At 44.6% G+C, this 20966-nt stretch overlaps 1 protein-coding gene across 1 annotated transcript; it reads left to right on the top strand.

Moving 5' to 3' along the window:
* Nucleotides 1-10755: 10755 nt before the first annotated feature.
* Nucleotides 10756-20444, top strand: PRELID3B (PRELI domain containing 3B). Its single transcript, XM_082856370.1, has 6 exons — nt 10756-10852; nt 14723-14891; nt 16049-16138; nt 16577-16647; nt 16768-16870; nt 18410-20444. The coding sequence occupies exons 1-6, from the start codon at nt 10821-10823 to the stop codon at nt 18527-18529; spliced, it is 585 nt and encodes a 194-aa protein (XP_082712496.1). The 5' UTR covers nt 10756-10820; the 3' UTR covers nt 18530-20444.
* The last annotated feature ends 522 nt before the right edge of the window (nt 20445-20966 follow it).

Genomic DNA, 20966 nt, shown 5'->3' with positions numbered 1-20966 from the left:
CCAGGGAATAATTTTTTGAACATTTAAGTTTTTTCAAAATTTACATTATTACAAATAATTCTGTGATCTAGATCTTTGTCCAATCTCAGAATATTTTGTTACAGTAGATTCCTGCATTAGGAATCACAAAAAAAAAGGGGAATGTTTAAGGCTCTGAAGAGATGTTGCCAAATTGCTCACCACAAAGATTGCACCAATTATACATTCAACATAAGTGTATAAAAGTGTCTATTTCACTTCACACTCATCAATTATGAATAAGAGCTATATTTTAATCATTGTTAATTTCATAGGCAAAAAAAAAATTGAATACTGTCTTAGTTTCTATTTCTTGGATCACCAGTATGGTTGAGCATTTTTTCACATCTATTCACCATTTTCACTTTTTCTACCAATTGCCTGTTTGTGCTATTTTTATTTTCTAAAAGATTTTAGTGGGGTTTTAATAGTTTATATGAGTTTTTTTATGTATTAAGAAAGTTAACACTTAACCTGCCATATTAGTGGTAAATATTTTCATACAATATTTTCCTTTCAATTTTGTTTTTGATTTTTTCTATTTTTGTGTCAGTGCTATTTGTGCAGTGGAATCCTTATGAATAATTAGATTTTTTAACATTTATCTCTTTAGTTAATCTAGAACTTATTTAGGCATATAGCCTGAGATAATATAACTTAACTGATTTTTCTGAATACTTAACCATCTGTCCCAGCACCATTTATTTACTAAGCTATAATTTCCCCTTGGATTTGAAATGCTGATTTAAATCAAATGCTAGGAATTCCCTGGTGGTCCAGTGGTTAGGAATCCATGCTTCCACTGCAGGGGGCACGGGTTCAATCCCTGGTAGGGGAATTAAGATCCCACATGCCACAGTGCGGTCGAAAAAGAAAAGAAAAAAGAAATCAAATGTTAAAATATCATATATACTGGGCTTCCCTGGTGGCGCAGTGGTTGAGAGTCCGCCTGCCGATCCAGGGGACACGGGTTCGTGCCCCGGTCCGGGAAGATCCCACATGCCGCGGAGCGGCTGGGCCCGTGAGCCATGGCCGCTGAGCCTGCGAGTCCGGAGCCTGTGCTCTGCAACGGGAGAGGCCACAACAGTGAGAGGCCTGCGTACCGCAAAAAAAATATATATATATCATATATACTAAAGTTAATTTTAAAGCTATCCATTCCTTTCCACCCATATTTGCCCAGTATCACATTATTTTGACTACTATGACTAGATAGTATGTTGTAATACCTAGTACATCAAATTCTCCTGTTTGCGTTTTCAAAATTTTCTTGGCAATTCTCAACTCTTTATTCTTCCAAATGAACATTAGAATCACTCTGTCAGGTTCCGAATGCATCCTGCGGGGCTTTTGATTGGAATTTCATTAAACTAATTTGGGGAGAATTGACAACATCAAAACATTCAATCTTCCTGCCCAGAAGCATGGTAGCTTGTCCTTTATTCAAGCTTCCTGTTATATCCTTCTGAAAAACTTTATGATTCTGTTTATATAGATCCTATACATCTCTTGTTAGGATTTCTTCCTAGGTATGTTGTATTTGGGGTTATTTTGAATGGAAATTTTTCATTATTGCTTATAAGTGATCATTGCTGGTATGAAAAAAAAGCTATTGATTTTTTGTATTTTTAAATTAATTTTAAATTAAATGTAAACAATTTTATATTAGCTTTTCAAATAAATCACAATTACCTAAAGTATAATTTTAGGAGATCTACAACCAATTCTATGTGCTGATTGATTCTGTTAAAAATGTAAATATCTGGGGCTTCCCTGGTGGAGCAGTGGTTAAGAATCTGCCTGCCAATGCAGGGGACACGGGTTCAAGCCCTGGTCCGGGAAGATCCCACACGCCGTGGAGCAACTAAGCCCATGCGCCACAACTACTGAGCCTGTGCTCTAGGGCCCGTGTGCCACAACTACTGAGCCCACGTGCCACCGCTACTGAAGCCCGTGTGCCTAGAGCCCGTGCTCTGCAACAAGAGAAGCCACCGCAATGAGAAGCCTGCGCACTGCAACAAAGAGTAACCCCTGCTCGCCGCAACTAGAGAAAGCCCGCACACAGCAACAAAGACACAACACAGCCAAAATAAATAAATAAAATACATTTTTTAAAAATGTAAATATCTGAATGTATTTGTGCTAAGCACCAGTTGGCTGATGGAAATAACTAAAGCTATGTGAGGATTTTGTCTTATTCAGAGTTATAGTCAATGGCATTTGAAGAAATAAGAAACCACTGAAATGACTTCTTACAGCAGGCTTTTTCTACATTATTATTTAGTGAACAGACAAGTCAGAAAAGGAAAAAGCCTGGACATGCCAATATGCTCTTTCTCCAGTGCCTTCCAAAGATTCTCAACACATGGGTTCTGGTGCCTCTGTTTCCCCATCTGCTAGGTTTCTGAAGTGTTTGGAAGGAAGGTCTATGTAAATTTAAGATTCCATCATGATATATCAGCCTGCAAGTTCTCATAAACATTTTCATCTTGTTTAATGTAACACACAATCCGTAAAAGGGCATGTTTTCTGTCGGAGCTGAGGCTTCCCTTCTCCATCCAAGCCCTTAGGAAAATGTCTTACTTTCCTCTCTTCCCCGGTGGTTAGAGTACATGCATTTGTCAAATACTTCTTTGATGAAAAATGGAAGGAGACGGAGCTGGGTAGGTTTTGGTACATTTTGACATTTAACTTGCAGCACACAAGTAAAGCAACATGCGGGGAGTGGCTGACAATTCTCTAGTCAATCCTTTGGGCACTTCTAATAGGGACGCTCACTGATTTACTAAGGACAGCGCTCTTTTTCCCAACCTTAGGCCCAAGCAAACAGCTCTTCTCTTAAATGAAGGCACATCCTTCCCTCCGGGCCTGCTCTGAGCTACCAGCCAGAGTGCTGCCCCTGCTTCTCTCCGCTCTGGCCTCCAAGACCAGTCTCCCTAGACGGACCCGTAGAGTGGTTGGGGGCACTGCTCAGACGCAGGCACCTGCTGGGTCTCTCCCAGTTCCCTTGTGTTCTTTCTGGCTTTAGACCGTCATGCTGTGCCTTGCAATTTCCAAATTCCTGTCATTATCCAGCTTCATAACTCTGTCGTTGACCCGCATCAATACATGAGGCATAGTGTTACCTCAGGCTAGGGCTTGCTTTCCGTTCATTCTTTTATTCATTCAACTGTTGCTTTTTGAACAGCTACTATGTGCCTGGCCCTGTGCTAGGTCTGGAGACACAGCTGTGAACGAGACAGACCATCTCTCTGGAGTATTCCCTCTGTCTGCATGGGTCCCCCAGAACTAAGAAGATCAAAACCCCGGTTTCCTGCAGGCCTCCAAGCCCCTCCGAGCCTAAGTGCTGGGGTCTGGTTTGCCTCATACTCCAGAATGGTACGAGTTTACTTTATCCTTCGTGGAAAAGTCTCTTGGCAAATTTCCCACATGACGTTGGAGCATGCAAATGTGAATAGACCCATTTTCTCAGTGGAGAAGCTCACATGAAGATAGAAAGGACACACTGTTTTGTTTGTTTGGGAGGAGACACAAGGACACATGGTGCGAATGGAAGCTGACATCTCTGTGTTGTCTCTTCCTAAAGGTTTTCCAACCTGACGCCCAGGGTGGGCAAGCCTGAGCCCACGCGTTACCAACGAGGTTGGCCACCCAATGTTCTGGTTTTCACCTTGGCTGCCAATAACCTAGTTTAGTTTTTCTTTCGTGAGCTGACTGAACCACCTAGTTCAGGCATCGTGGCAACATGAAAAGCAACCACCTCCCTGGGAGGAGCTACCTGCGGGCCCACAGGAAGCTGTGGTCAGTATTACTGACTCCAGTGCCTTGGAAAAGAACCACTGAATACTCCTCCTGGATCCATATTCTAGAACCTTCTACCCACATGCTGTGAAGCTACTCAGTGTGGTCCACAGTATCATGCGGTCCTTCTGTGAAGGGCGCTAAGTCTCAGTGATGAAATCATGTATTTTTAAAAATGGTCCAGGTCAGTCATTATAAGATGTTTCATGGCAAACCACTGACTTACCTTCCATTCTTCCATTTGTTGTGCTTGTTTTTCATACAATTTCTTGAATGTACATAAAATGTCCCCCTTCTGCAGAATGGACCTCTCAGGAAGACCATAAGAAAGCAAAGAGCTGACTCTACCCCAATGTCTGTGAATAGAATCCAGCAAATATTTATTGGACTTCCCCTTATGTTCAGAACATTTTAACACACCCACCTTCTTACAGAATGAATAGGGGTAACCAGGCGGGTCAGACTGCGATTTCACACATCCCAGCTCTGCTGTGGCTGACCTTGCCACCTCCAGCCTGGGGAACGAGGCAAATACATTACACGAGTTTTGTGTTGTTGTGTCTGTCACTCCTGTCCCCATGCCACAACCTAGTGATGAGAAAACAGTGCTGGCCAGTGGAAGGCACGTGCGACAGAAGAGGCACAGCCACCCCTTTGCCTCCTTTTTCTGGCAGGAATAAAGTCCCTACTTCCTTTCTTTACAAGTTGTCACACTGGCCAATGAGGGGATGCATGGGATGGGCCCCGAGCTGCCTTGGAGAAAGACAAGATATTTATTCATCCCAGATTTCTGCCCCGACACTCGTTACTGAACAGGTTGGAACCCCCGGGGTTGAAAGAGGTGCTGATTCGATCCTTTGAAACTGTAGTCAGCTGGACTGCGTTCAGGAAGTGGATCGTGGCTGTAATCGCTCTCTCCCTCCGTGTTCATGCTGTTGGCCACTGAAATGTTAGCTCCGAAAGGTCATCCAGATAGAGTCGAGTAAGAATAAGCCACACAAAAAGGAGCTTGTCTGAATCTGTCCCAGGCCAGTAGGCGGCTGCATTTGTAATTCCCTGTTTCCAAGGTCCCCTGTGGATGAGGGTACTTGGAAGGGGAGCCCCAGACAAAGCCTAGTCTGCTTCTCGCTTGGTCCGTTTGTCTCCAGCAAAATGGAGGAGACTGCCAAGCTCCACAGCTAGCCAGGAACCAGGCTCCAACGGTCCCCCCCCCCACCTTTTTTTAAATTGAACTATAGTTGATTCGTCTTTTGTAAACCTAGAGGGTGGGTCTCAGTGCAGCCTGTCACCCCTCTCTCCCGATGGCACAGAGCTGAGCTATGTTGGCCGTGGTCACCAAACAGCAGGTCACAATCTGGGTAACTTCAAATAAGAAATGTCCTTTATAAGAGAAAAAAAAAAAACGGGAAACGCGGCTCCCATCTACGTGCAGGTGGATGCTGCTAAGAGCCTTCTCTGGTCTTCAGATGCTCGGTGCTTGGCTAGAGCACCTCCTTCCATCTTTTTGTCTCCTGATGTGGTCAGAGGAACCAAACAAAGTATCTTACATGACCATGAAAGAAGGACCGCTAGAACTGTTCATCTCAGAGATGCATGGGATGATGACATTTTTATCATCCCAGGAAGGGTTTCTGGCCAGGTTTTATACCTCTGTGTGTGAGAGTGTTTGCAAAGCAGTCTTTTCAGGGTGAAAGCTTTCCGCATAGAAAGAGAGTGAAACTAATTTCCACATGGACCGCCTGGTTATGAGAAGATAGCTCATAAGACAAATTGGTTTAGCTCGAAGAAATGATCCTTAATTTCTCAGGATAAGGAATTACTGGAATAGTCAAAAGTCCTCCCAGGAGAAGGGCTTCATTCCTTACGATAGGAACTTAGGGATAACTTGGTTAGATGCTTAGGTAAACATGGGGGGGGGGTGGCGAGGGCGGGGTGGAAATCATATAGATAGGAAGCTCTGGACAGTTACCCAAAATCTGGGATCACTAATATGGGAACAAAATTGCATTTGCCTCAAGATACTTGTTGAATTAGAAGTAATGAAAGATTCCTGAGATAAGGAGGTGCCCTTTGTAGACACAAGCAAGTGGGCTCCAGGGCCCGAGGTCCCTGCAGGCTTCTGAGTCCCTCCTGCTTTCTGGTCTCTTTCCAGGCCAGTGATATCCCCAGGGAACAGAGGCCACGGGATGTTGAATTCCTGGGCTTGCTGTGCAGGTTGCGTCTTTCCCGCTCATCCCGAGGCCACGCAGATTCTGTCTCTCTATCTGTAAAGTCTGCTTGAGTCAAAGCACAAAGGTGAGTGTGTGTGCAAGTTCCCTACCAGTAGGGCTTCCTAAAAATGCCTCAAACCCCACCTCCCCTCCTTCCACCTCTGCCCTTGTTTCTCACCCTGAGTGCCTGGGCATCTTCCTCCTAAACTATCACCCTGAGTAGTCCCAGCTCTTGAGGCTTAAGAAAGCCCTCACTCTTAGTGTACAGTTGGTGCCCAGTCAACCCACTGAATCCACTTACAACCAACAGCAAAATTTCATAGTAAATAATGAGAAGCAAAAATTGCAGCTAGGACTTTACCCTGGAAAATGAAATATCAAATGACACTAGTAAGTTTATAGACACACACAGGCACATATATACATGTGCATAAATGTAGTGATACATACATATTATAACATATATTTATATATATTATGAGACACATACACACACAGTTTAGGTTAAAATTGTAACTCCATGCAAATTCTTATGCATAGGATGAATCAAGTGCTGGGTTTTGCCATCATTTCCCCCACCAAACTGGAAAAAGCACTACACAATATGTTTGAATTTCACAGCCCAATCACAGTGATGGAGATCTTTGCAGAAATATTCAAGGACTTGATTAGTTTTCCCATGGGTCCCTCCTACTCCTTAGCTATTCAAAGCATTGTCTTATGACATGCTTTGACTTTGGGAACCATCTCTTGTCAACTTTCTCTTCTCAGTTGTTAGCTGCCTTGATTCCACAGGAAGTCCCACTGGTGGTTTCACATGTGATGTAGGAGGTCTTGGGGGTCACCTGCTCAACCTGATAAAATCCTGCATCTTTTCCCAGCGTTGCCACTTCACTTTCCAACAGTCGGTGGTACATTTTCCGCCATAGACAAGCACTGAGAGACTAACCAGAAGACACCTGGGCTCAACAAGGTCTAGGCTAGTATTCTCAGCAGGTGCTAAGTTTCCAAGCGTTTGGCTCAGGAATAAATATGTTCATGTTTTGACGATTCTTGCTTCCCAGTATGGCCACAGGCCCTCTCATCCCTCTAACAGAGAAGTTGCTATTGTCTGAATGTTTGTGCCTCTCCCCCCGCCCCAAATTCATATTGAAATCCTAATGTCCAACACAATGACATTAGAAGGTGGGGGTTTGGGACTTCCCTGGTGGCCCAGTGGTTAAGAATCCATCTTGTGGGCTTCCCTGGTGGTGCAGTGGTGAGAATCTGCCTGCTAATGCAGGGGGACACAGGTTCGAGCCCTGGTCTGGGAAGATCCCACATGGCACGGAGCAACTAGGCCCGTGAGCCACAACTACTGAGCCTGCGCGTCTGGAGCCTGTGCTCCGCGACAAGAGAGGCCGTGATAGTGAGAGACCCGTGCACCGCAATGAAGAGGGGCCCCCGCTCGCCACAACTAGAGAAAGCCCTCGCACAGAAACGAAGACCCAACACAGCAAAAATAAATTAATTAATAAACTCCTACCCCCAACATCTAAAAAAAAAAAGAATCCATCTTGCAATGCAGGGGACACAGGTTCGATCCCTGGTTGGGGAACTACGATCCCACATGCCTCCAGGCAACTAAGCCCATGCCACAACTAGTGAGAAGCCTGCACGCTGCAACAAAGAGCCCACATGCCGCAACTAAGACCCAGCGCAGGCAATAAATAAATAAATATTTTAATAAATAAATATTTTTTAAAAAGAGGGTGGGGCCTTTGGGAGGTTCCCAAATGGATGAGATCGATGCTCTCACAAAAGAGGCCCGAGACAGCCCCCTTGCCCCTTCCACCAAGTGAGGCCGCAACGAGAAGTCAGCAACCCGACCCTCCTGGCATCCTGATCTTGGGCTTCCAGCTTCCAGGACTGAAAGAAATAAATTTCTGCTGTTTATAAGCCGCCCAACCTGTGGTATTTTGTTTATTACAAGGTATGGAACATAGTTCCCTGTGCTGCACGGAAGGACCTTGTTGTTCATCTTCTAGTTATTGTTCGCCTTGTGTTTTGGCTCCTCAGCCAGTTTTGAAGTTTCTCGATGGTAGGAATCCCACCTGCATTCTCCCCAACGCGCACCCCAGGCACAGGGAAGGGCGTGGGGCTCTGGGGATTGTGTGTCATCCTGGTAAGTAAGTGTCATAACAGCCAGTCACCGGGGTTTCCTTGATGGCTCAGTGGTTAAGACTCCACCTGCCGATGCAGGGGACACAGGTTCAAGCCCTGGTCCGGGAAGATCCCACGTGCCGCGGAGCAGCTAAGCCCGTTCGCCTGTGCGCCCGCGCGCCACAACTACTGAAGCCTGCGTGCCTAGAGCCCGGGCTCCGCAACAAGAGAAGTCACAGCAATGGGAAGCCCGTGCACCGCAACGAAGAGTAGCCCCCGCTCTCTGCAAATAGAGAAAGCCCGTGCACAGCAACCAAGACCCAACACAGCCAAAAATAACAACAAATAAATAAATAATTTTTTTTAAAAAAAGAGCCAGTCACCTACTTAATTTCAAGTCAATTTAATGACCTGCTAATGACTTGCCTGTTTCTGTGAGAGGCACAGTCAGTGACACAAGGCTTAGGTATGTAAAAACCATTCATTTGTTTCCTCTGTGTGTTCCTGTGTGAGTCTCCAGGAGAAAATCTACGTAAAGTCCTGCTCTCCAAACCCAAGTACAAGGTCGGTGGTATGACTTCCACACAGAAGAGAGAGTTGGGCCTAGATCTCCAGCCTTCCATGCCCCCATCCCCACCACTCAAGCTGTCGATAGACTGATATAGGATTGGGGGGGGGGGTAGCTCTCATTTTCACAACTTTAAAAAACAGAAATATTGAACTAGGGGGCAGAATAACATTCTCTAAAATAAACAGAATAGGAATCCTGGATGGTGAACAGCTTCACGGAGCTCCGGGAATAGCGGAGACAGGCCGTTCTGTGCTGACGGTTCCTGAACCAGTGTTTTTAACACCCAGCAACATTAACTTCTCAATTGAAGCTAATGACATTAACTTCTCAGTAATCGAGGCTGAGGCTCTCTCAGCAGCCCGTAAAGCATTACCTCCCTAAGAATCCCCTCTAAGTACTGTAGGTTTTGTTTTTAAAGTCCTAGGTACCACAAACTGCACTTAGCAACTACCCAAGCATATTATTTCCTTCCTGTCCAAGGTAATTTTTCTCTTTCTTTATATAAAGGACCTCGGCTATTTAAAAAAATTATCCTCCCTCGTAAATTAACCTGGCTTTTATTTGTTTTTAACAATCAAATGAGCTAAGAACAAGAATGAGGCAGTGCTTCGAACTAGCTTCTAGGTAACTAGATGTAAAAATTTGCCTCCACAGCCATCATTTAAAACGGCAAATTTTTCTGTTAGGGGGTACAGGTTGGGGAGTGTGGTGGGTACCAGAGAGAGAGGCCTTGTCCTGAAAGCGAGGCCAGTTTGTCCACTGGACGAGGTTCATCTCGTGATGTGGATGAAACCGCATGCCATGCCATCCTGCCCCCTCACGTCCTTCTCATTCATTCATTTACGCAACAACCAGAGATTATGTAGGTGCAGGGGGATTTTGCTGGACAAGTCTGGCAAGACCCTCCCTGTCAGGCGCTTACAGTCTAGTGGCTGTATGATTCCAGTAATTCATTCATTCCGCGAAGAATTATTATTTCATTTTTCAATAAATAACCATTGAGACCTTACTGAGAATCATTATTGAGCAAGGCAGGCAAGATCCTTGCCCTCAAGGGCTTATATTTGAGCAGAAGTTAAACAAATGAACAGGATGATCTCAAAGAGTGAGAAATGCTAAGAAAAATGCAACAGGATGTGTGTCAGAGGAGCTGAAGTTTAGAGGAGCTGCTAAGGGAGGGTGATAAAGGAAGGGCGGGGCCCCTGACAGCTGAGCTGAGAGCCATCCTGTAAACCCCGGGCCAGCTGGCTTTCCACCTGTTCCATTGAGCACTCGTGCTTCCTAACTACACCCTCCACTGGGCACTAAGCGCACTGTCTGATGTTAGCTTCTCCGGTGTACTCTGTGTCTCTTCTCCCCGCCGAGGGGCAAAAACCTCCGGGAGGGCAGGTGGCACGAGCACAGGGCTGACTGCCTGCTTGGCTGGTTGCTTGCTTGGTTGATCGCTTAGCTGGTTGACTATGGACCCTCCACAGCCTGGGGTGAGACAGCAGGTAGGAGGAAGTTTCTAACGTGGCACCATGAACATTTGCTCAAGTGAACCCCGAACACACAGGAGATGTCGGTGTAAGAGGGCCGATTGGATCCGTCAGCAGTCCTCGTAACGCCAGGCGAGCTCGGGCCCGGCGGGAGCGAGGAGGCGAGGAGGCAAGGAGGCGAGGCGGGCGGACGGGCTGGCGGGCGGCGCGCGCAGGACCCAGCTGGGCCCGGCCCAACTCTGCCCAGAGGTCGGCGTTCCCGCCGACGCCCGCGAGGGGGCGGACCGCAGGTCGCGTGCCGCGCCTGCGCAGCACAGCTCCCGCGCCGGCGGCCTGGAGCGTCGCCCTCGGAACTGCGCCGGCGCGGTGCGCCTGGCGCTAAGGGGCGGGGCTTCGTTGCGCCGCGCGCAAGGCTGGGGCAAAACCCAGGCCGGGATAGGGCGTGGGGCAGCGCGTCGGGACGTCCCTCGCGTCGGGCCCGACGGCGCGTGCGCATTGGGCGGCCGCCGGGGAGGCTGAGGGGCGGGGCCGGGGCAAGAGTGGCTCCTCTGCCTCGCTGTGCCCTATCGCCGCCCGGACACCGCGCGGGCCGCCGGCGTCATGAAGATCTGGACTTCGGAGCACGTCTTTGAGTACGTTTGGGGCGGGGGCAGGTCGGCGGGGGGCATGGGGTAACTGCGGGGTGGGAGGGCAGGCCGGGCCCGGAGTCGCGGCGAGGCCGGGGCGGCCCTCAGGAAGCTTCCAGGCGTCGGGCCTGGTGGGGGGAGCTGGGCCCGAGCGCCTCGGAGTCCTGGGGGCGGGGACGAAGGTCACGACCCTGGGGACGCCCCAGGAATGGGTTCCCAGGAGAGACGACCCGTCCGGGAGGGGGCTGGGGAAGGGGCCCTGGCGGCCTGCCTCCCGTGGACGCTCTTTTGCGGGGCGGGGGCGTCGTCGAGCACGAGGTCCCTGACGGCACTGGGGGTGGGACAGGCGCCCCGTTGCCACATGGGGCCTTGCAGAGACCTGTGAGTCGTGGCCCCGAGGATCGTGGGCTGTCGAGAGGCTGGTCGCTCCAGTATCTTCGGGTGGAGTTCCTTGCTTCGGAATGTGGACTTAGGGCGAGCTCAGGCGACCGCGCAGCGGACCTTTTCCGGCAGCCCGTTGACCTGAGGAGTTAGAATTTACGGCCTTGAAATTGGAGTCCAAGGTCCAGCTCTGGCTCCAACAAGCTGTGTGACCTTGGGGTTACGCATTTTCATCTGAGACATGGAAGACGACGACGGAGGTGTCGTCAGGGCCTGACCGCGCTGAGATGTCTTTGAGGCCATGTTCATTAACATCTGTTGGTTAGGGAGAAATGTTTGGTAAGGAAAATAGGCCTTACACCAGTTGGATGTTGGGAATTAAATTCCCTTCTGGTTCCATGATTCATTGTACAAAAGAACCATGCATTTATTCGCCTGTATCATTTTTGCCTGAACAAATTGTTGATCATTTGTCTCATCACTCTTTATTGACTAATCTTTTTTCTTCTCACCCATTTGAAATGCCACCTTCCTCCTAAGACGCTTGTGATTTATATTTTAATCCATTTCTGAGCTATCTGTTCTATCCCAGTGGTCTGGCTGTTGTTGCCACACTGTTTTAATTTTTTTAGCTTGGCAGTATGTTTTAGTTTATTTCCAGGGCAATGTTTAAAACAAGTTGTAGGCTTTTCACACACTCAGGAGTCCACTGGATCCTGGAAGGTAGAGAGTGTTAGAATCAGGGGGCAGATTTTTTTTTCTCCCTAATGTTTACCATCTTTCTGGGGGAAAGAGCCTAAGTTTGTAGACTTTCCAGTGTTCTTTAACCAGGTCACATTCTTCACTACTCTGTTTCAGCCGTTGGGATCATGGATGGTTTCTTCTTTGCAGTTCTCTTCTGGGTTTAAATGCTTGAGAAGTTCTTGGCACTCCTTAGAATTTTCTTCCTTAACACTCTTCTCCCTAGCTTGTTTCCTACCCCTCCCCACTCATTTGGCCCTCTTCTTTAATGTTTTCCTCTCTTCTTACCCTTCAGTGTAAATGTTCAGTGAAATTCTGTTGTTGGCCTTCTTGCATTTCATCAGGGACTATTAGTCTTTCTCTTTTTGTTGTACATTTCTCTGAAATTTGATGAAAGCTCTGGGACTGTCCTCGCAGAAAATAGACATATTCACATAAATGCTCTGCGTTTCCTGGGAGAAGAAGCCCTGATCCTGATTCTCCTCAGATAATGTGGACTTTTTAATCAAGGTCCCAGCTGATACTCACATTTCTGGCACCCAAATCTGTACCTTGGGCTCCAGTCTTTCTTGAACTTAAAATCCTTATTTTCAGGTCTTAGCAGGGTATCTCTACTCACATGTCCTGCAGGCTCTTCAGACTCAGCATCCCCGAAAATGAAGTCATTTATCTCCCCTCTCAAATTTTATGCTTTCCCTGTGTTTTCCATCTTAAGGATGTTACTAACTAACAACATCTAAGTCATCATTCTGAGTCTTTCCCATCTATGATTTTCCAGTGCTTCCTTCTGAGGCCTAGCATGTAGTTGGCATCAGTTGAAGTCATTCATTGATTCCTTCAACAAATACGAAGGCCCACTAAGTGCCAGGCACTGTTCTTTGGATTGGTTCCACTTTGGTAAATAAATCAAGACACTGTTGCTGCCTCGGTGGAGTTAGCAGTGTTCCCCACCTCGTCTTATAGGTGAAAAAATTGGACAGCTCACCAAGCACGACCAGGTTCTACTGACTGTCCTTTGGGGCCATCTTTGAATGTCTTGCAGTGTGAAGTCTTTTCACATGATTTCATTAATTTAGGTAAAGTGAATTACTGGAAGATTGTTAATTGTAATATGCATCCTTTGTGATTTTTGAGCTAGTCGTGTTTTATAAAGCAGTCTTCGTCCAAGCTAAGTCAACGTCAACGTTTTCAAGTTGGCTCAGAGAGGAGAGAATGACTGACTTGGAAATAATGCATAACCACCCCGAAGCCTTGCAATTACTAATTTTTTCAAGGAGGTGGGGGAAGAGATAAGTGCGTGGAAGCCACCTCCCCATGGTATATGACTAGATGGAGACAGGGAAGGGTTCATCTGATTCTCATTTTAGATAGTTTTCTTGGTAGCAGTGAGAGTGCTTGGCCCCTGTCACTTCTATTTGTGGGGACTGTTTAGCTTTATGAAGTAGCTCCGCTTATATACCTGCACTGTTTGCTGAATAAGGCTTGAGATTAAAAACACAATGGGGTTCATTTCTGTATAATGTTAGAGCAAAAGTGAAGGCATTACGAGCAATGTTACTGGTTGTCCAGGATTTTGCAAAATGAGTGAGGCTGAGATTTTCCTTTTGTTCACGAAAAGTTGTCAGGCTTAGTTCTCTGAAAAGTTGAAGTAGATTACTGCCTACTTGTTTTGCTTTTGTTTTTTTTAACATCTTTATTGGAGTATAATTGCTTTACAATGTTGGTGTTTTGCTTTTCGAAAAATAAAAAGTCATGCTGTGTGGTTTATCGGTAAGTGTAGTTTGAAACACCGTCTCCAGATCTTGTCTTTCCTTTCAGTGAAGACGTGTAAAATCAGTCACTTTTAAGGCTCATTGTAGTTAATAAGAAGCTCATTTGAAATGGATATCTTCGGTATAAGCATGTTGTTCACATAAGGTGTGAAGAGAACAAATGTACATCACATTTTGAATCACCCAAGTACATGTGCTTTTTGACGAATATAAAGATGCTGCAAGTTCCATGTTATTATTACCATCTCGATCCTAGATGACAAGCAAATGCTTATTAAGAGAGAATATTAGAGAGTGGCACATTAGGAGCACCTTAAAAAAACATTTTATTGTATTGGGTGACCTTTTCAAAACAGAAATCAGAATCACTCTTGAGGAAAGTAATGGATAAAGATTGACTGGAGGGGCCAGTATTATTTATTACCTTATTAGAGAAGAATACATGTTTAATATTATGATATTTAAATCAGTAACGCTTTGGATCTTTTTGTAATTCCTATGAGAATTTGTAGTGCCTATAAGTTCTTTTGCTCTTGTTACTTCTTTATGGCTTCACAGAAGTGGGGTCAGACAAAAGAATAAATGGTATAATAATATTTTTTGCTGTTTCTATAGAACATAATTGTAAAACACATTTTTATGAATCAGTAATTCTTAGAAACAAAACTTACATGTGAGAGTGGACACTGATAAGTGGACAAGGTGACCGAAGAACGGCTCTGTAGTGCCCTGTAGGCTATTTTAACCTTCTGGGCGCCAGCTCTGCCGCATCACCTGTGTGCTGAAAACATACTGAAATCTGCACATGTTCAAAATGTAGACTGAGCCTCCCCAAATCATCTTTCAGTCAACGTTTCAGAAAGTAGTCTTCCCTAGGTAAATTAAGTAAAGTTTAATTGTAAAGACTAATTGGATGGGTTATAAGAATGGTTTCATTTATATGCGTATTTTTTAATGTTTGATTTTTTATTCCTGTCGGCAGCCACCCATGGGAAACTGTTACAACAGCTGCAATGCAGAAATACCCAAACCCTATGAACCCAAGTGTGGTTGGAGTTGATGTATTGGACAGACACGTAGATCTCTCTGGAAAGTTGCACAGCCATAGACTTCTCAGCACAGAGTGGGGACTGCCTTCTATTGTGAAATCTGTAAGTGTGTCTTTATTCCTGAAGCAATGTGACTGCTGTAGAGAAGTTTTCAAAACCACATTATAATTTCAAATAGGTTGTGGGAGCCGATTCTGAATGTCATTTTTGCATCAGTTCAAATTGTATTATAATAAACTTGAGTTATGAGTGTATAATGAATTGGAAATATTATTACAGTCTTCATGAAGGCACCCGATAAAACCTCCTGAAGGAAGCCAGCTAATGCTCTGTAATCTAAAAGTTTTATTCTGCTTTTCCTACTTTGCCAGCAACTTAAGATGTGGAAGCAGTGGTCTGGTGCTGGTTGTTAGCTGACAGTTGCTGTGGTCAGTGGTGGCCGCGCCTGTTAAGTGAGGGGCATGGTCTCACTTTGCTGCTGCCGTGTTTGTTCCAAGATCTGTTCCTTCTACCTGTACGTTTAAAAGCAATTCTATGCCCTTTCAAGGGAGCAGGCTTTAGTGAGCCAGTTTAACCAGCAAGAAAGTGGGGTGCCAGTTTATCGTGATGGGGGAGAACCCTGGTATAAGTGGACCCCGTTGTCTGCAGAGATTCTTTTTCTAGAAAGTGGGCCACCTCAGAAAAGTAAAGCACACATTTTCCAACAGTTTGCTTCCATTGCACACACCACTGCACTAGATGGTGCGGACGCAGAAATGAGCACGGCTGGGATTGGCTTGGGGTCGGAGCACAGGGAGTGACCCTGGATGTGCTGTGTATCTTCGTCGTGAGGTGGCTGGTTTTCTGTCTGGAGACCGGAGCCACTGCGTCCTCTCCCTTGGGCCGCGCTAGGAAAACACTGACAGACACTCCAAACCTCTCCTTTCTCTACGTGCCCTGTTTCCCGAATGTTCAGGCTCACTGTTCCACCCTCAACCTCGGCAGCTGCCGAGTCCTGCCTCGTACTCCGTCCGCTCTCCGCGGGCTGGTTGCTAATCGCCTCTGCTTGTGTCTTGGGCGTCTCATCTCCTTCGTGGTGTATGAAGTCCTCTTACCATTAAACGGGCCTCCTTTCTGACCTTTGTTGCTTTCTCATGTTTTTTATGAAAACAGATTTTTGGTTCAAAATATTAACACATTTTTACCTTCAAATAAAATATTGATACACTTGTTAAGAAATCCTTCTTCCTCTGATTACTAATTCTGAATGTTTTACTTAGCTTATTGGTGCAGCAAGAACCAAAACATATGTGCAAGAACATTCTGTAGTGGATCCCGTAGAGAAAACAATGGAACTTAAATCTACTAATGTAAGTCTGGACTCCCTTTTGTTTTAATTTTAAACTATTTGGCTTAGTTTTTTCTCTCTTTTGTAGTTGGTACACAAATGAATGTATGCTCTTCAGCCTGGCTTAGGAAATCAGTACTGAGATGCTGCATCGTCTCTGCCTGTTTGCGCTTAGCCTCAGCGCTCTAATGAGCCTGCCTGTTATTTCTAGGAGACGGCACTCAGTAAAGTGCACTTGGCATCGTGTGCATGTTATTACTATTATGATGCTTTTGTCAAATTTATTATTTTTTTAATAAAAAGGAAGCAATGAATAGTGAAAACTTCTTTTTACACTAATATCAAAGTGGTTTACTTGCTGCTGTTTTGTATATTTAGCTAGCAAGGTTTTGGTTTGTGAATTAATTTTGGAAATATTTTTGGTTTCCAAGATGATTTGACTTTGTTTTTAATTCTGTAGATTTCATTTACAAATATGGTTTCAGTAGATGAGAGACTTATATACAAACCACATCCTCAAGACCCAGAAAAGTAAGTGAAAAATATTTTAACAAACCTATTTTACAGTGTGTTTTAATTTTTTAATCAAATATTTCTTTGAAAAATGAAAATTAGGTCATCCTGAAGCTGTGTAAATGTGTTTTGTTCCAGAACTGTTTTGACTCAAGAAGCCATAATTACCGTGAAAGGGGTCAGTCTCGGCAGTTACCTCGAAGGCCTGATGGCAAGCACGATATCGTCAAATGCCAATAAAGTAAGTAAGGCTGCTCCCCGCTTGCTCTTTGTTTTGTTTTCTGTTTTTTCTTTGGGGGGTGCAGCGCAGGCTTGCAGGATCTTAGTTCCCCACACCCCCTGCGGTGGAAGCGTGGAGTCTTAACCACTGGACCACCAGGGAAGCCCCTCCCTGCTTGCTCTTACTCCTGGGTCTTATTTCTTGGAAGCGCTGTCCTTGTGAGCTGACTCTGAGCCACTGCAGTGCGAGGTGATGTGGGCAGTTGCTGGCACGGGCTCTGGGGTCCAGCCCACCTGCCTTCACGAGCCAGCTGTAACTCTGACCAGCCTTTCACCTTGGGCGATTAATTAAGTGAACCTCTCTCTGCTTCAGTTTCCTGTCTGCGAAGCAGAGATTAATCACCCACCTTACAGGGTTGGGTGCGAAGAGTGAATGAGATAATATGGGAAGACTGTAGCCCTGGGCCCAGCATGGGGGAAGGGGGGGAGCCATGTAGCAGTGCGTCACTGTTGAAAGCATAGATTCCCAACCTTTTTTTCATTAGCTCCCTTCACGCCCAGGTCCACTGTAGATATTCTTCCCCTAATTACCCCCACCCCATGAAATTGTTTAATACTACAGATTATAGATATAGATAAATGGATATATGTCTGTGCTTTCTACGTGAAAACAGTGAGATTTTTCTCCACTGCCCCCCAACTAATTTTTGCCTGATTGAGAATGATTTAAAATAAAGTAAGTTCAGAGAAAGAGATGCCTAATGTACTATTTTATAACACATGTTTAATATAATCGTTCAGCAGTCAAAAGATGTTCATAGATGCCTTCTCTGTGTCAGGCAGAGCGCTAGGCTAGACTGGGGATACAGCGGGGAGCAAAACAAACGTGGTCCCTGCCCTCGTGGAACTAAGAGGAAGGCGACATTAATCATACAAAACGTCATTAGGAAAGGAAAAGTACAGAAAGGTATGACAGTGTTTAATGAGTGTTCAGTAAGTGATGTTTCTGCTGAGTTCTGAATGAGGGGTGGGTAGGCCGTGAGGGGCCTGCTAGGAAGCATTCCAGGCAGAGGAGCTGCGTGTGCAAAGGAGGCCCTGAGACCAGAAGCAGGAAATGCTCCTGTTCTGTCCCTCAAGGAACTGCATAGGGTCCAAGAGAGTGGTTGAAGTGGAAGTCAGGGACCAGAGCCTTCAGAGCCTCATACAGGATTTTGGTTTAAAATATGGACATAAAAAGAAAAAAAAGGAGTTTGGCCTCACCCCGAAAGGGGAACCATTCTACTCATAAATAAGTAAAACACCACTGTCATTTAATTGTAGATTCGAGAACATCTTTTGCAAAAATATAAATTAAAATCAGTATATAGATCAAGCCAGTTTCTCAAGGCATTTGATATTTGGTAAATAACGTTAGAGAAAAAAAAGCAAAGGTAGAAACAACCTGTCCTGGTGAGGTTTAGTTATGCTTGTACCGCTTCTTGTTACTTCCTGATGTGCCGTTTATTTGACAGGTGCCTTTGCTCTCACTTGGTAAGAATAAACATGTTGGATTTTTTTTAAGGGCCGAGAAGCAATGGAGTGGGTAATACATAAATTAAATGCTGAAATTGAGGAATTGACGGCTTCGGCAAGAGGGAGCATAAGGACACCAATGGCAGCAGCAGCATTTGTGGAGAAATGATAATGAAAGTTGATAACACCCAGTTCCCCAGGTCTCTACAAGCTGGCAGTATATTTATTTGTTATTTAAAAAATACAACTATATTTTCGGTAGAATTGTTTTTTTAATAAGCTGAAGAAGGACTATGTGACTTGATCGAAACAAAGAGGTGCAGGGTTTCTAAATCAAAGGGATTGGCTGAAATTAGTGTTGTCTGAAATGACTGTCTGATTTTGAGGATTCCAGTATTTATGTAAAAATGTAACAATTTTTGAAAAGTACTTGAAAATTGGTATTGGCTGATCAAACCTCCTTAAGGTAGAGTTTTAAAGCTTTTCATGCATTGGAACTCTACCTGTCTTTGGACCAACCCCAGAACCAAGCAGAGCCACCTCTTACATACCCACCACTGCCCTGCAATAAACTTGGAGAACTTGCATGAGGGAACTCACTTTTAAAGGAGAAACTGTATAGTTTTAAAAAGACATTAATTGTATAAAATAACTTGCTCTGCTATAAACCACCATTAAAAATCACAGTGTTTTAATTTGGTACTCAACATTTTTGGAGTAAAAATTATCATGAAAGTAATAACTGACTCCAACAAAAATATATTTTATTGTGTTAAAGAGTACTGTATTGATTTGCCAAAGTTTTGTAACTTAGTAAATGTATTACCTTCCTTGGATCTGTACTTTATGACTTAGTATGCTGTGTTGTGGGCTGGTTATGTTAACTGAAAAAATAAAGTCATTACCAGAAATTTGCACTACTCTAAACTTAAACAGAAGAACAGCTGTTCACATCTTTTAGCATTTCACATTTGCCTAACTTATCAATTGCCATGTGTCAAAATTGTGGTTCTGTAATTGCTAAAGCATGATACGTCAGGTTATTTGAATATAATTCCTTTTTGAAGTAACTGTGACCACAAAACATCTTTTTTACGTGAAGAGCTGTACATCATTTGAAATTACTCGAATGATGTCTTGATCTGAAGCATAAATCCCAGGGACTTAATGTTTTTAAATAATACTGTGTCACTGCAGGGGATGGGGGCGGTGGAGAAGAAAAAAGAATAATAGGGTGAAAAAAAAGCATTGACCTAAACTAACCAGTATGTGAATTGCTTTGCAGCTTTTATTTATGGGAAATCCTTGCTTTGGATGCCAGTGGGCAGCTGCAATCTGGAAAACAATCCAGTAAATGTTGTGTTGTTTTGTATTTTGTAGCAGGCAGTTAATTATCAACCGTTAAATAAGAATACCTTTGATACTGGGAATTGTTGCATACAGAATATTTTTGTTAAAAAGTGATGAGCTCTTGCCTTTATTTCACAGTACTTAAAGTGATAAACTTCTAGTCAGGTTTCCTATAAAAGAAACCAATTAATATATGTACCTAAACCACAAAAATAGTATACCAGGCTATTTGAAAATTACTGTTTTTCTATTTAAAATATTGTTTAGCTTGCGACTTCTTAGGACATTTGTAAAAGCAAGTTAAAGCCAATAAGGTTTTTGATTATTTTTTGTAACCGGAGATGGTTTTTACAATTAAAATAACATTTCAACTAAACAAACCATTGCTAAATAATGGTATTTAATAATAAGTTGCCTTGTATAACTTCTGAAAATTATACTTGTTCTGAAAAGTATAAGAATACCCTAATGATAAAAAGATTTCTAAACAAAATTTTATCCTGTTTTTTTTTTACTCTGATCTAATGACGAAATTCTATAGATTTTCATCTTCCAGTGTAGTTACTTTTCGTTAAGTAGCTCGTAGGTAATGGCTTTTACCTGTTAAAATATAAATAACAGCAGGCATTCGAGAGGACTAAACTGGAGTAGAGTGTTCATGGGTTAGAATTAGACTCTCGGATTATGGAGCATATTATCCTGTTTAATGTTAAAGATGGATCTTATATGAATTAAGAAAAACCTTCCTGTTAATAAAAACTTCCTTTTAACTATGATGTTTTTCCTGATTATAATTTCTTTTTAATAACTAAGGAGCAAAAGAAATGCTTTTCCTTGTAAGAATTCACCTAATTGCCGCGCGCTCGAGCCGGCTCTGCGCCGCGAGGTTGAGTCTCTTAAGCTGGACGCGCTGGGCCTCCTCCCCTCCTCCCTCCGATGTCCAGTTCATTCTCCCCGGCCAGGTTCTGGTGCCCCGGGCCGGCCTGAAACCCTAGGGATTGTCGGGGGGCGGACATGCTTGAGTGTTGTCAACATGAAGGTCTGGACGCGGCCGTCGGGTCCGGGGTCGGGGGGGGGGGTGCGCTCCGACACCGACCTCGACGGTGCCCCGAGTCTCGCGCTCCCGAGGCTACGCGGCCGCGCGTTCTCTCCAACTCCCCTCTTGCCCCGCCGCCCCGCCGCTCCGGCCGCCGCCGCCTGAGCCACTACGAAAGCCCGCGGAGCCAATAGGAACGCGCGGCCGACTGGCCCGCCCG

Source organism: Leucopleurus acutus, assembly GCF_964270905.1.
Source record: "Leucopleurus acutus genome assembly, chromosome: 16".
Lineage (NCBI taxonomy): Eukaryota > Metazoa > Chordata > Mammalia > Artiodactyla > Delphinidae > Leucopleurus > Leucopleurus acutus.
The sequence above is the reverse complement of the archived record's forward strand: the minus strand, read 5'-3'. Positions and strand labels throughout refer to the sequence as shown.

Coding starts and splice junctions, on each gene's coding strand:
- PRELID3B (XM_082856370.1), top strand. CDS start 10,821: ATGAAGATCTGGACTTCGGAGCACGTCTTTGA. Junction 16,648..16,767: donor CATCCTCAAGACCCAGAAAA/GTAAGTGAAAAA, acceptor GTTTTGTTCCAG/AACTGTTTTGACTCAAGAAG. Junction 16,871..18,409: donor TATCGTCAAATGCCAATAAA/GTAAGTAAGGCT, acceptor ATTTTTTTTAAG/GGCCGAGAAGCAATGGAGTG.